The sequence below is a fragment of the Aquarana catesbeiana genome, linkage group LG01, assembly GCF_042186555.1.
Source record: "Aquarana catesbeiana isolate 2022-GZ linkage group LG01, ASM4218655v1, whole genome shotgun sequence".
In the NCBI taxonomy this organism is placed as follows: Eukaryota; Metazoa; Chordata; class Amphibia; order Anura; family Ranidae; genus Aquarana; species Aquarana catesbeiana.
Genome location: NC_133324.1, coordinates 290,476,115 through 290,490,269, shown reverse-complemented (window position 1 = coordinate 290,490,269; position 14,155 = coordinate 290,476,115). Strand labels below are relative to the sequence as shown.

The 14,155-nt window shown below is 44.4% G+C and overlaps 1 protein-coding gene across 1 annotated transcript; it reads right to left on the bottom strand.

Moving 5' to 3' along the window:
• Positions 1–789: 789 nt before the first annotated feature.
• RPLP0 (ribosomal protein lateral stalk subunit P0) lies at positions 790–12,351 on the bottom strand. The gene is made up of 8 exons (XM_073629317.1): positions 12,218–12,351; positions 6,386–6,491; positions 5,591–5,766; positions 5,427–5,514; positions 5,144–5,290; positions 3,537–3,722; positions 3,303–3,443; positions 790–996 (listed from the first exon to the last, which is right to left on the bottom strand). Exons 2-8 carry the CDS (start codon positions 6,437–6,439, stop codon positions 841–843), a joined length of 948 nt encoding a protein of 315 aa, XP_073485418.1. The 5' UTR covers positions 6,440–6,491; positions 12,218–12,351; the 3' UTR covers positions 790–840.
• Between the last annotated feature and the right edge of the window lie 1,804 nt (positions 12,352–14,155).

The following is a 14,155-nucleotide window of genomic DNA, read 5'->3' as shown; positions in this document are numbered from 1 at the left end:
AACAGCAAACATTTTTTCATCTAAGATAAAGGTTTTACATGAATAAAAGCTGATCAGTGTTAACTACCCTTGCTAGTGTTAAATGGTTTGTCTCATCACCTGATACATCTGTAAGAGCCTGTTCTTTTGAAAAACAGACTTACTGGCTGGCTCACAAGAAAATAAAGGCCTAAAAAAAAATAAAACAAATGCAGCCAAACCTAAAAATAAGTCAGCTGCAATATGTGTTTTTAATCCTTCTTTAAAGTTGTTTTCCTTTGTATAACAAGGTCACAGCTGCCTGACAGATGGGACCTTGTGCAGCTATGAAATTGTATATGGACTGTGAATAAAGCTCATTTGAAGCAATTTCTTGGTGTGCAGATGACATTTTGCTTTGTACTTGTGGAATGGCACTATGCATTTTAGTCTGAGCTTCCTAGAACCACACTGTTCATTACTTTATAGAGTGTGGCCAGGTTGTGTTTATACCAACGTATTAAATGTAAAATGTTTTTCATTTTATGGTATCAGACATTTCTGCCAACACTTTCTGCACAGGATAATAGGTCAAGCTAATTAGCTTTTGATGGTAATCAACTTTTGTCATAAGGGGTAAGCCTGCAGAGCCAATGACTGAAAAACTTAGCACCACCACCCAAAGGAACTGTTGGGAAGCAAAGTTTTGCATGGGGCTGTAGTTTCTAAACCATGAATAGCTTATTCAAATTACTCGCTGCTCCACAACTAATACATTACTCATGAAATATCTCATATATGGACTGAAAGCAGATAAAAACGATTCAAGCATTTAGAGTTTAAAGATGTAAGCATTTAATGAGACTTCAGACTAAAACAGACTTAGTCAAAGAGCCCAAAGCCCATATCATCATCGGATTCCTCAGATTCTTCCTTTTCCTCTTTGGCTGGTGCAGCTGAAGCAGCCGGAGCAGCAGCTGTCTCAGCAACTGGAGCAGCAACCACAAAGGCTGATGGGTCTGCCAAGAAAGCCTTGACCTGCAAAGACATAATTCTCTACAGTAAACACATACAATAAGCAGCCAACCATACAACATAATTGAAGATTCTCTTCTATCACTAAGGTCTAATCAGAGCTTTAGATTGAATTGTACCACGTGGCAAAACAGGTTCACTTTATAAGCTTTGCCCTCCCCCTCCCTACACTAGTCATTCCTTTGTTCTCCCACCAGGTCACTCAGCCACCTGAATGGTGTAAAGTACAAACGGATGTGAGGAAAACATGACTATCCTTTCCCTATGATGTGACACTGAATGCCATTAGTCGGTCACTAGGTCCCCTAGTGATTTCATGTAGGAGTGGGGAGAATGATCAGCGCGTATGCAGAGCTTCTCCTCCAGCAAGAGAATGAAGAGGCAAGGGAGGGAAGTGGTATAGTAATATTTACATGAATGTTGCTTTGTACTACCTGGGCAGATCACAGATATACATTAGAGAAGTCCAGACAAACAAAGCTTGTTTGGCTGGGCTACTCCTATGGATCACAGGAGTGCAATTCGTTTTGCACTCCTGTGACCCATTTTCAGCAGAGAGCGGACTAAATTCCGCTCTCTGCTGACGTCAGATATCCATCCAAGCACATAATCACAACAATGGGAGTCTAGATCAGCTAGGTGCCTGGGCTGATACCCGTTCCAGCCTCTCAGTGAGCCGATGAGAGCCTAAGACGGCCGCTCCGCCCCCGCCACAGCCCAGCGCTCCAATGAGCAAGGAGGGAGAAGAGCAGAGAACTGTGACCGAGTCTACAGCTCTCTGCTCAAGGAGCTCTGAAAACAGTGATTGGCGATGTTCGATCGCTGTTTTCAGTGCAGAGGCACCGGGGGACAGATGCAGCATCGGCCTAGGTAAGTATGAATGGGGGGAGGACAGGACAACACACACTTCTCTTAAGTATGATAATCTTTCCTAACCTTTTTAATTTTACAGATGAAAAAGCTCATTCTGTAGTGCAAAAATAAAACCCGCTTTCCATTTATTCTACACACGCTTACCTCACTCTTCATGGATGTTTAAAAACCCTGCTGTTCTATTACTTCCTGAACATTAAGGTTGTCCCGATACCACTTTACGACCGAGTACAAGTACCGTTACTTTTTTTTTTTTAAGTACTCACCGATACTTTTTTTTTAATGTTATGTGACAGTGTTTTGTTTTTACATTTTTTTTTTGTTTTTTTTACAATGCTTTCTTTTTTTTTAGGGAGGGAGGGGGTGGATGGTGTCTGTGTTTATTTAAATTTTTATTATTTTTTACAATTTTTTTTATTATTTATTGCAATACTTTTTTTTTTTTAAATCAGCCCTGTTGGGGGGCTTTGTGAGATATCATGGGTCTTAATAGACCCCTGAAATCTCCCCCTTGAGACAGAGAAAGAGACCAAGGATAGAGATTCCCCAGTTCTTTTCTCTGCAGCCTCAGCTGCACTGAAAATTAATGGAGAGAAGACAGCGGCTCCTCTCCATTCATAAACTGAGACGTAATCACAGGAGATTACAATGTTTCAGTTATGTGAATGGACAGAGTCAGTGATCACTGACTCTGTCCATACAGTAAGGGAAGGAGGATGACATGGAGAGGGACAGCAGAACGGAAGGAGACACGGAGGAAGAAAGGAGAGGGACAGCAAAACCGAGGGTGACAGCAGCAGAACGGCGGGGGACGCAGAGGAAGAAAGGAGGGGGTCAGCAGAACGGAGGGGGCATGGAGGAGGATGTGGGGACAGTCAACGGTGATCGTGATTGGGGGAGTTACAAGCACCGATCACCGTTGTATAGATTTCACTAAAGTAGCTGAAAGCCGGGGGGTTTGGGAGAAGCTTGTGACTCCCCCACTCACCGCTGACTGTCCAGGTATCGGGTGAAGCATCGGGAGCATTTGCCCGAGTACAAGTACTCGGGCAAATGCTTGGTATCGGTGCCGATACTAGTATCGTTACACCCTTCTGAACATACTTTAGGTCACGACACAGGAAGGAGTTGACCAGCTCATTAGCAGACCCTGCATCATCTACCCTCAGCTGATCTTATTAGTGCTCTTCTTCCCGATTCCCCTTTGCAGCACTCCCGGGTTGAGGAACAAGGTGCGCCCAGTGATGGGGGAAGTGTGAGCAGACTATGCAGTGTTCTCCCTGAGTTTTTTTTTGTTTTTTTAGAAGGCAGATACAATTTAGATGGGCAACTCGGTAAAAAAGGGATGATTGTAACACTTCCCAATCCAGGGATCTTGTTCCAAAGTTTCAGCCCCAGCAAACTTCCACCCTCTAGTTCATCAATTTAACACTTACCTTATCTGCCAATGGGAAGCTGTAATCGGTTTCCACAGCAAGAGCAAGAACTCGTTTATACCCATTGACGACAGAGTGAGGTACAGAGGCGACAGTGGGATATCCAATTTGAAGGCAGACACTGGCGATGTTGCGAACACCCTAGAAAAACAGAATCATAACTGAAAATTAGTCTTGTGTCCAGTTGGTGAAGTGCGCACATAACCAGATAATATATATGTAACAGTACCATACCTCTAAAAAGCGAGTACGCAGAGCATCTTCAGTGATATCCAGAACCTCTGGGCTGTAGATGCTGCCGTTGTCATATACTTGTTGGATGATCAAACCAAAGGAGAAGGGGGAAATGTTGAGCATGTTAAGGAGGGTGGCTTCACTGGCACCTACTTTATCTCCAGTCTTAATCAGCTGTACATCACTCTGAAAAGAAAGGATAAATATACCAGGCATTTTATAGGTTTTTGAATACAGCAGGTCAGATTTGTTTTGTTATTACCACTAATGACATCACCAGGGTACACTTATTAGCTGATTTTCCAGTTTCCCCTCTGGCGAACATGATCCATATGATCCTAAAACATATCCACCAAGAAACCAGTAACACAAGCTCTAACTCGTCTCTAGAGAGAGAAAAAAAAAAAGCACACACACACACACACACACACACACACACACACACAACTACAGCACCTAGAGCACACCAGGCCTGTCTGACAGGCAAGGCTTCTATACTCAGTGCCCAAAAGCTTTGCCAACTCCCCTTCTGTCCATTCCTGTTGGTCAGCAAGGCCGTCCATCATAATTATGGGTCTTAAAGCAGAGCTCCATGCAAAAGGGGAAGATTCGCTTTAAGGCCCCCCCCCCCCCCCCTCTCCTCAAATGGCACTTTTGGAAAGGTGGGACAGAACGGGTACCTGGTTTTGAGACTCCCATTACTGCTTCCGCTCACCTTCTCCTGCCCCCTTTCCTCCCTGCAGTCATCTGGGACACCTCACAATGCACAGCGTGGCTCGTGGGCACGCGGCTGTGAAGCCGCAAGCTATCACAGCCGGATGCCGGTGACCTAAGACCGAGAGAAGGAATGGCTCGGGTGATCACATCGCTGGATCCAGTGGCAGGTGAGTGTTTATTAAAAGTCAGCAGCTACACGAGCCAGAGTCTCTAAATCCATGTTAATGGTTCTTTGTGTTCTAATATCGTTAATACATATCTTACAACTCTTTGGTCCTATATCGCAGTTCATTGTTATGTTGAAAATAAATAACTGTTTCTGCACAAGTTGTAATTCACAGAACCAAATTAATCTGAAGCTATGCTCCGAGGTACTTCTATAACCCTTGTATTTGTAACTGAATACCTTGCATGGTATATCACTGTGGATTGTATGTTGTACAATAAATAATATTGTGAAAAAAAGTCAGCTGACTAAACACAAAAATGACAAACTCTTCTAAGGATTAAAGCGGAGTTACGCCCACCCCTTTAAAAATTAAAACTCAGCAGCTACACATACTGCGGCCCTGTCTCCTGTAAGTGGGGACAGAATACCTGTAAAAAAAAAAAAAAAAAAAAAAAAACAGGTATCCGCTCCCCCCGAAAGGTGCCAAATGTGGCACCAGAGGGGGAGGAATCAGATAAACGGAAGTTCCACTTTTGGGTGAAACTCCCCTCTAAGCATCTCCTGTTGTGTGCAACTTATGTTTTCTTAGTTTTTTTTTCAGAATTCATCTCTTTAAAGCTATTTTTCCACATTCTTAAAAGTAAACAGGTGAGCAAATTAGGACATTGTACACAAGCAGTAAGTATGCTCTCATTAAAAACTCAACTTTTTGCTCACTTACCAAGATTTCAATAGTTCCTCTAGAGATTTTCGTGGTGATTCCCAAAGCCTGAAAGAAGGATGTCTTCTCAGGGCCCAAACCAGTATTCTGAGCAGGCACTGTGACATCACAGGGGGCAATGGCACCTGCACGAGCAGAAGCTGGCACCTAGAACAAAATATCAAACAAGTGCTTAAGATTCTCAAAAAAACAAACAAACGCGCAAGTACTATTTTGAAACAGTAAGAAAAGTGGTATGTGCCATGTTGAAACAGCCACTAAGGAAAAGGCAGAAATTACCCACCTTGTTTGCCAACAGCATATCTCGTACTTCAGCGAGATCCTCCTTAGTGAAAACAAAGCCCACATTCCCCTTTATGTGAGGCAAAAGCCTGAAAAACAAAAAAGGAAGTTAAAAACTGGAATTGTTCTAGTTTCAACCAGGGCATACAGGAACCATTTGCTCACTTCTCCAGAGCAGAGTTGTTTTCCAAGTGACCACGGATTGCCTTGCGCATCATGGTGTTCTTTCCCATAAGCACAACCGCTTTTCCTCGCAGGGACATACGGATCTGTTGCATTTGCTTTGAACCAACATTGTCCGCCCCCACGATGAAACATTTTGGGTAATCATCCAGCAGTTGCTGAAAAAAATAAATAAAAGTTGCAGTTATTAAACAAGCAAGGAACTTCTCAATTATTAGCCCTACCAGTAAACGGGCCAACAAAACGCCCTTAAGACAAATTTATAGTCAATGTATACTCACTTGTGTAGTTAAATTACCTGTCTAACCCAGGTATTTGCTCCCACTTCTGGGCATAGATATCCGCAGTATCTGCGGATATCTACGCCATGTACGGCGCCTCCTCCTCCCCCCACCCCCCCGTCTTCTGGGAGACACACAGGTCCCAGAAAACAGCAGGGACCAGTGGGATCGCGCAGCGCGACTTGCGCATGCGCAGTAGGGAACAAGGCTGTGAAGCCACAAGGCTTCACTTCCCGATTCCCTTACCAAAGATGGCAGCGCCTCCACCCGAGAGCCAGATCAGCTTCAGGTGCAGACATCGCGGTGCCCTGGAAGGGTAAGTGTCCATATTTTAAAAGTCAGCAGCTGCAGTATTTGTAGCTGCTGACTTTAAAAAAATAAAAAAAATTGGCCGAACTCTGGTTTAAAGGACTGTGCAAAGATAATAAATGTAATATTTGCAATAACCATTTCAATGAAAGTACTCCTAGGAACAAGTTCAAAACAAGAAACTTACAATGATTTTCAAAAAGTAGTTGGACTTCCATGTCGCCCTGTCTTCCCTGGGCATCTTGACAGTGCTTCCAAGGATTGCCACAAAAAGGGTTTAAAGACCTGATGACCTGTTAAAAAAAAGAAAAAATAGCAAACTTACTTTGTAGCTCAAGTGCTAAGGCAGTATAACAGCAGACAAATGATTTGACTTCTTAAAGCGGAATTTTACCCATAGCAACTTGATGAAAAATAATGTTTAGCAAGGAATAATAATTCTGCTACCAACATTAGTGTGTGCTGTAAATGGTCTCCAGCATTGCTCCGGTTTCTTCTTGCTGGACCCTGCCATCTTGCTAAAGCTCATAAAGCAGAACTAAATCTATTGATTTAACAGTTTCAAAAACCAGTTACATTCCTGGAATGCTGGGATTGCTAACTGTCACATTTGTTGTTGTTCTCAACCAAACTGTCAAACCATCATATGGCTGGTGTCATAACTGATCACATTTGCACCACCATGGCAGTTGCAGATCAAACAGAAACAGCTTCCTTGGCTGTAAAGGATAGAGGGTTTAATTCCGCTTTAAGGCTGTCAGCAGATTGGCCTCTACAAACTCAGCAGTGCCTAAAAATGGAGAGCAAATGAACATGTGCAAAGCAGGGTGAGACAGTCTATTACTGGATTTTACACAGTACTTATTTTTAATGTTTCACATAGCTATACCTGCAAAAGGGGCCAGCCTGAAGTGATCTACAGGACTAAATTTTCTGGCTAATGTTTCACTTCAATTTGTCTGTGTGTGGCCTATGATCTAGGCTTACCTCCAGAGCAATATAGCAATTCCTAACACCCAGCACTGTTGGTCAGTGCACACTTCTGAATCCATGCAACAGCACTGGGGTCTGGTGACAAACCACATGGGCCTGAGCAGTACACTGTAGACAGGAGGCAATGGCATGCCATGTCTTCCCTATAGCAACAAGTAATGGAATTTCGGTGTCAGTAATAATTAGGGAGAGGTTGAGCTGCACTGAAGGCTAGTTTGGGCAGAGAGCTTAAAAAGGAGTGTAACGGTGGCACTGGCAGACATGCTTTCTTTATAGCCCCAACAGCCAGATCTTCACTACAAAAACAGCATTGCTTGGTCAAAACACACAAAGGCTTGTAAAAAAACAGACCTTCTGTTTGGCATGAGGATCTGCTTTACAGTAGTTTAACGGCTCGTTCACACCATACATGCATGAAAACTGATGGTAAAACCATGCAGATTTTACTTGCATAGACATGAATTTACATTAGTTTCAATGCGCATTTCAGTGAGTTTTATGCACATTGACATCAGTTTTCATGTGAGTCAGGTATGTGCCCTGTTCACACCATGCAGATTCCTGTGCAGAAAAAAAATCTACACGCGATACCACACAGAGCAATTTATTTTTGTGCCCTTGCAGAACGCATGCAGAAAAACTGCATGTGTCTGCACATGGTGTGAATAGGGCCTAAACTTTGGAGTGTGGCAGGATTGGAATCTGTTTTTATTGCTGTGTCCTTGCTTCATATTTGTCTTGGTGACCAATGTCACAGGAATGAAAAGAGGAAAGTGTAAAATTCTTAGTTTCCACCAGAACAGAAACAGGATACAACTGCTTAAGTGGATTTTCTTAATTTTGGTTAAAAAACCTAACAGCTATTTTAAGCGTTCCATACTCCAATTAAAAAAAAAGTTTTGCTGTAGATAAATCAGCACAGCACACCCTCATTGCAGTCCAAATAATTCCCTATGCAGGTTTTAATTTTTGTAAAATCTAAACCCACTCAGGGCTGTAAATGCTTGCCTCAATGTTAAAGTGGTTAAGTCACCAGCTACAAACCTATTTTTTTGTATAAAAATAACCTATGCCTATAGGTACCTGTTCTGTGCAATACTCTTGCACAGAGCAGCCCTGAGCCGCCTCTTCTAGGGTCCCCACACCGGCACTCCAGGCCCCTCCTCTTCATCGGTTGCCCCCATGGAAAGCCGCATTCTATGGGAACACCCATGCGGGCTCGCTCCCGAGTCCCACTGCTGCATCCATTGATGCAGAAAGCGTAACTCGGCCCAGCATCACATGATTTCATTGACAGCAAGAGCCAAAAGCTCCTGTTGCTATCCATCTGTCCTGAGAGCGACAGTGGCTGGAGCCGCTGCGCTCGTGCAAATTGCTGGATCTGGCTCAGTTAAGAAAAAAGGCGGAGGGGTGCAGCACAGAAGGTTTTTACTGCATTAAGGCGAAAAACCTTAAGGCTTCGCAACCACTTTAAGGGTTCACAACTGGCTGCACTATATGATTGGTCCCGCAGCTTTCTAGGACCTGTGACGTATCCCAGAAGGCTGCAAGGGAAGGAGGGGGTCCGAACTTTCTCAAGATTGCCCCAGCGATCTGACCAGAAGTGGGGGAGCAGGTACCTGCTCCATCTCCCCCCCAAAGTATCAAATGTGGAGGGGGGAGGAAGAGCAGAACTTCCCATTTTGGGTGAAGTTCCGCATTAACGTCATCGGACTTGACAATTAAAGCCAAACGCCAGCTAAGGCTCCATTCACATTTGGCATCTCAAGTAGAATTGTTGTGATTCTGTAATCTCAAATCGCACTACAATCACAATATCCACATTGGGGTGACATTTTCAATGGCACCTAAACATGGTGTGGCTTTTCTGCGATTATCGTGCGATAATCATGCAGCAAATAGCAACATGTGAAGCTCATCGCCCAAAAAAATCTCCAGCTCCTTTTTGGGCAACAAGCTTCACGCAGCAAAAACGCACCATGTTTTAGGTTCCATTAAAAATAAATGGCACCTGAACATGTGTTTTGCAATGTAGTACAATTTAAGATCACAGGCAGAATCGCAGCAATTCATGCCCAAGACGCCAAAAATGTGAATGGAGCCGAACATTTTTTATACAGTTACTATAAGGGCTCATTTACGCTTGCTTTGGCTTCAACACACATTAAGGTGCCTACCACTTCAACATGCTTTTATGATTTTTTTTGGTACTTCGATGAAGCGTTGGTGCTTCAGTGATGCTCTGTTGAAGCTTGACAGATGCCCTGTGTGTGGATATCTCATAGCTGCAATTTCTCCAAAACAAAGCGAAGCTAAAGCTGAAGCTGAATTAAAGCCTCTCAAAAGCCGCAGGTGCTTCAAGCGAGCTTTGTCATAGAGTTCTATGGAGGCTTTTAACAGGCTCAATGCAGGGCATTTTCACCCCCTTCCTTCCTAGGCCAATTTTTAGTTTACAGCGCTGTCGCACTTTAAACGACAATTGCGCGGTCGTGCGACGTTGTACCCAAAAAAAATTTATGTCCTTTTTTCCCCACAAATAGAGCTTTCTTTTGGTGGTATTTGATCACCTCTGCGGTTTTTATTTTTTGCGCTGTAAACAAAAGAAGAGCGACAATTTTGAAAAAAAAAACACAATATTTTTTACTTTTTGCTATAATAAATATCCCAATTTTTTTTTTTAAAAAAACAAATTTTTTCCTCAGTTTCGGCCGATACGTATTCTTCTACATATTTTTGGAAAAAAAAAAAAAAAAAAATCGCAATAAGCGTATATTGATTGGTTTGCGCAAAAGTTATAGCGTCTACAAAATACGGGATAGATTTGAGCCATTTTTTAAAAAAAAATTTTTTTTTTTTTTTACTAGTAATAGCAGCGATCGCGATTTTTTTTCGTGACTGCGACATTATGGCGGACACATCGGACACTTTTGACACATTTTTGGGACCATTCACATTTATACAGCGATCAATGCTATAAAATTGCATTGATTACTGTATAAATGTGACAGGCAGTGAAGGGGTTAACCACTAGGGGGACACGAGGGGTTAATTATGTTTCCTAGGGAATGCTTCTAACTGTAGGGGGCGGGGACGTACAAGGGCAGGAGACCGATCAGTGGTCAGTGCTGTACTGGGAACACAGACCGGTCTCCTCTCAACTGACAGGACGTGGATCTGTGTGTTTACACACACAGATCCACGGTCCGGTTAACGGGCAATCGCGGGTGCCCAGCGGACATCGCGGTCCCGAGCAACGCGGCGGGCGCACGCCCCCTAAGCGGCCGGGAAGCCCAGGCCGTCATATGACATTCACCCAGGATGGGAGATCCCATCTGTGGATGTCATTTGACAATGGCCAGGTAGCGAAGTAGTTAAGCACCACTGAAGCTACATGGGGTATCATTTTTGAAGCGAAGTAAAGCAAAACGCAAGGTGTAAACAGGACTAAGCTAACCATTTTATTGACAGGAGCTTTGACTGGCGTTCAGAGAGTTTTGACAAAGCGTGTCCGAAGCAAGTGTAAATGAGCCCTAAGAATTTTCTTTCCCGGTTTGGATTTTACATAAAGGTATAAAAGTCGACTATTGTAACTGCCTCTGTCACTTTGTCTAGATAGCTCAGTCTGTTAAAGGAGGTTGAAAAAGAACACTTACTAGCCGACTCTGGAGAGGAAAATAAGGGGGAAAATTGCCATTAAATAAAATGAATGCAGTGGTCACACCCAAGAAATAGGTTTGCTTTTGGGTTTAGATACACTTTAAAGTGGAGTTCCACCCAAAAATGGAACTTCCGCTTTAAGGGAAGGTGACACCCTGACATTCCACATTTGGCATGTCTTTTTTTGGGGGGAGGGGCAGAAACCCTCTTTTTAGAGGGATCCAGCTCCCACTTCCTTCCAGGGCTCTGCAGCGCCAGAAGTCAGTTGACCTCTCCCCCCCTCTCGGAAATCATCTGGGACACGTCACAGGTTCCAGATGATTGCCCAGCCAGTCACAGCGCGGCATGCAGCCAGGCGCCCACGGTGACAATGCCTATGCTGGAGAGAGGAGCGGGACTTTGTTCCCCCGCATCGCTGGACCCTGGGACAGGTAAGTGTCGGATTATTAAAAGTCAGCAGCTGCAGTATTTGTAGCTGCTGACTTTAAGGTGAAAACCTGTGCTGCAGTTGCCCCCTTTTTTCTTACTTGAACCAGATCCTTCCAGTGACAAGAACGATCCCAGCAGCTCCAGCCGCTATCTCAGCTCCTCACTGGATAGATTGAACGCAAGAGGAGCCATTGGCTCCCGCTGCCATCAAATCCAGTGACATGGGAGCAGGGGGCAAGTCCTGCTGTCTGTCAATGAACGCAGCAGCAGGACTCAGGAGCGCGCCCCGAGTGCCCCCATGGAAAGCAGGCCTCCATGGAGGGTGGGGGGGGAGCACTCAAAGAGGAGGAGCCAGGAGAGTCACCGGGGCTCCCCAGAAAAAGGGGATCGGGCCACTCTGTGCAAAACCCTTTCACAGAGCAGGCAAGTATGACATGTTTGGAAAAAAAAAAAAAAAAAAAAGGGAGGAACCTTTACAATCACTTTAAATGGTTTCACATTTCTGTTCAATTGAAGTGACATGATTTGATCACTGATGGAATGCTAGTCTTCCATCGATCATAGCTAGGTCGATCACAAATCCATACGTGAATGGCCACCTTTGTAACTCCCCAAAAACCCTGCAAACCCTGTGCTGTGGAGGAAAAACCGAGCCTCAACTATACACAGATCTCCAAAGGTCCTCGTCCGTCACACAATACCTCTAACATAAGACGCGGCGTAGTCTTTATTGACACATTACAAGATACGACTCATCCACGTTGAGATCACGTGCACGAAACATAGCGCCCACGGGGAGCCCCGGTATGAGTAGCGCCCACGTTACGTACGACCTCAGACAAAACTCCGATACAAGTGACAACATTTGAATTACAAGCACCGGGCCGGAGGTGACCAGAAACGCGGTACCCGCCGGCTTTATACACCAGGCCACACGTACCTCACACACAGGCTCCGGAAGGCAAAAGAGGCCGCGCATCGGGAACAGCGCTTTTATATGACATGGCCATAGCCAACCAGCGAACAGGATGGGAACAACGTAAATGTTGATTTGTTGGCTTATGCGGAAGTTCGTCTTTTTATAGGCTGAGCTAGCTATCAATCACAAGAGTACTAGAACAAGAAGACGTTGCTCTAGTCTAGTAAACGGACAGTACTAAATTTTCTCTAGTCTAGTAAACGGGACTACAGCCCCTAGTGGAGTGGCGAGTAATAGCAAATCACCGTTCTTACCTAGAAGATGAATATCCTATTTAGTGGTATTGCATGAGTGTTACATGATACAAGAGGGATGTAAACTATATTTGTTTTAAAACAAATTTTTAAAATCAAACAAAAATCAAATCACCTAATTCTCCTATAATCAACATTTAAACATTTAAGAAGCACGTGTATATAATATACTTCAAGTCTGTAATAAAACTAGACAGAATAAGTAGTGAGGTCATACTGTACACAGGTATATGAGAGATGTGTGTTTATGAGTACTTTACAATATACAGATTTTAATAAAGTTCAGTAATTCAAGAAGGAAGCCATCCGGTGGCGGCCCATCCATTAGGGGCGCCGCCCCCCTAATACATGCATCTGGCCCCTAATCTACATGCAGGGCACCGGACGCATGTAATCCAATGGGTATTTATTTTTATTTTTTTGGAAGCACATGATTAGAGCCAGAGGCTGTAATTGGCTTCAAAAAGGGTGGACTCGGGGTGCAGAGCACTGCACCCAGAGCCCACCCAGTTGTGTGACATTAGCAAATTAATATTCGCTAATGTCTTCCTGTTTCTCCTCCCGGCCCATCAGGAAGAGGGTCCTGAGTCCCGATCCGCCACAAGTGCTAAGTCCCCATTGGCTGCGAGTCCTAACTCCTGATTGGCTGGGAGGAGAGGCGACCACCAGGACTCGGGAGGAGACGCAGGGGGGAAGCCGCCACCTGGATGGGGTAAGTGCAGGGGCTGGTGGGGGGCCTGGTGGGCAACAGATCGAGCGAAGGGGGGGACCGGTGATCGATCAAGTGAGAGCCAGGGGGTGGGTTATGTGGTTGGCTGGCTGGGGGGGGTTGCTGGCTGGCTGGGGGGGGGGGGGCACTGCTGCCATCCATATACTATATTAATATAAATTACTATATATAATGAGTAATCATGGTTATATGAATCAAAGGTTGACTGCATTGATAAGCCAAAGCATCAGATAGAAAGAGCAGGGTAGAGTTCCAAAGAAAGATTAAATAAGTAAAAGAGAGCAAGAGCAAAGGTTTGGTTTAGGAAAGGAGGAAGGTATGGTCCATTGGGGTTTAAAGCTCGATACACATCATCCAATATTCTGTAGATTTTTTCCTTCAGATTTACCAAAACCACATAATATGAGGTAAAACCTTAGGAGTTTCAATTTGTATGCAGTCAGGCAGGCCCTTGCACTACATGGTTTTGGTAAATCTGAAGGAAATCTGACAACAAAAGTTGGATAGTGTGTATGGGGTCTAATGCCGCGTACACACGGTCGGACTTTTCGTCTACAAAAGTCCGACAGCCTGTCCGACAGACTTTCAACGGACTTTTGGCGGACTTGCCTACACACGATCACACAAAAGTCCCACGGATTCATACGTGATGACGTACACCGGACTAAAATAAGGAAGTTGATAGCCAGTAGCCAATAGCTGCCCTAGCGTGGGTTTTTGTCCGTCGGACTAGCACACAGACGAGCGGATTTCTGGGTCCGGCGTAGTTACGACGTAAAGATTTGAAGCATGTTTCAAATCTAAAGTCCGTCAGATTTGCGGCTGGAAAAGTCCGCAGAAAGTCCGGGGAAGCCCACACACGATCGGATTGTCAGCCGCATTTTGTCCGTTGGCGTCCGTCTGACTTTTGTAGAC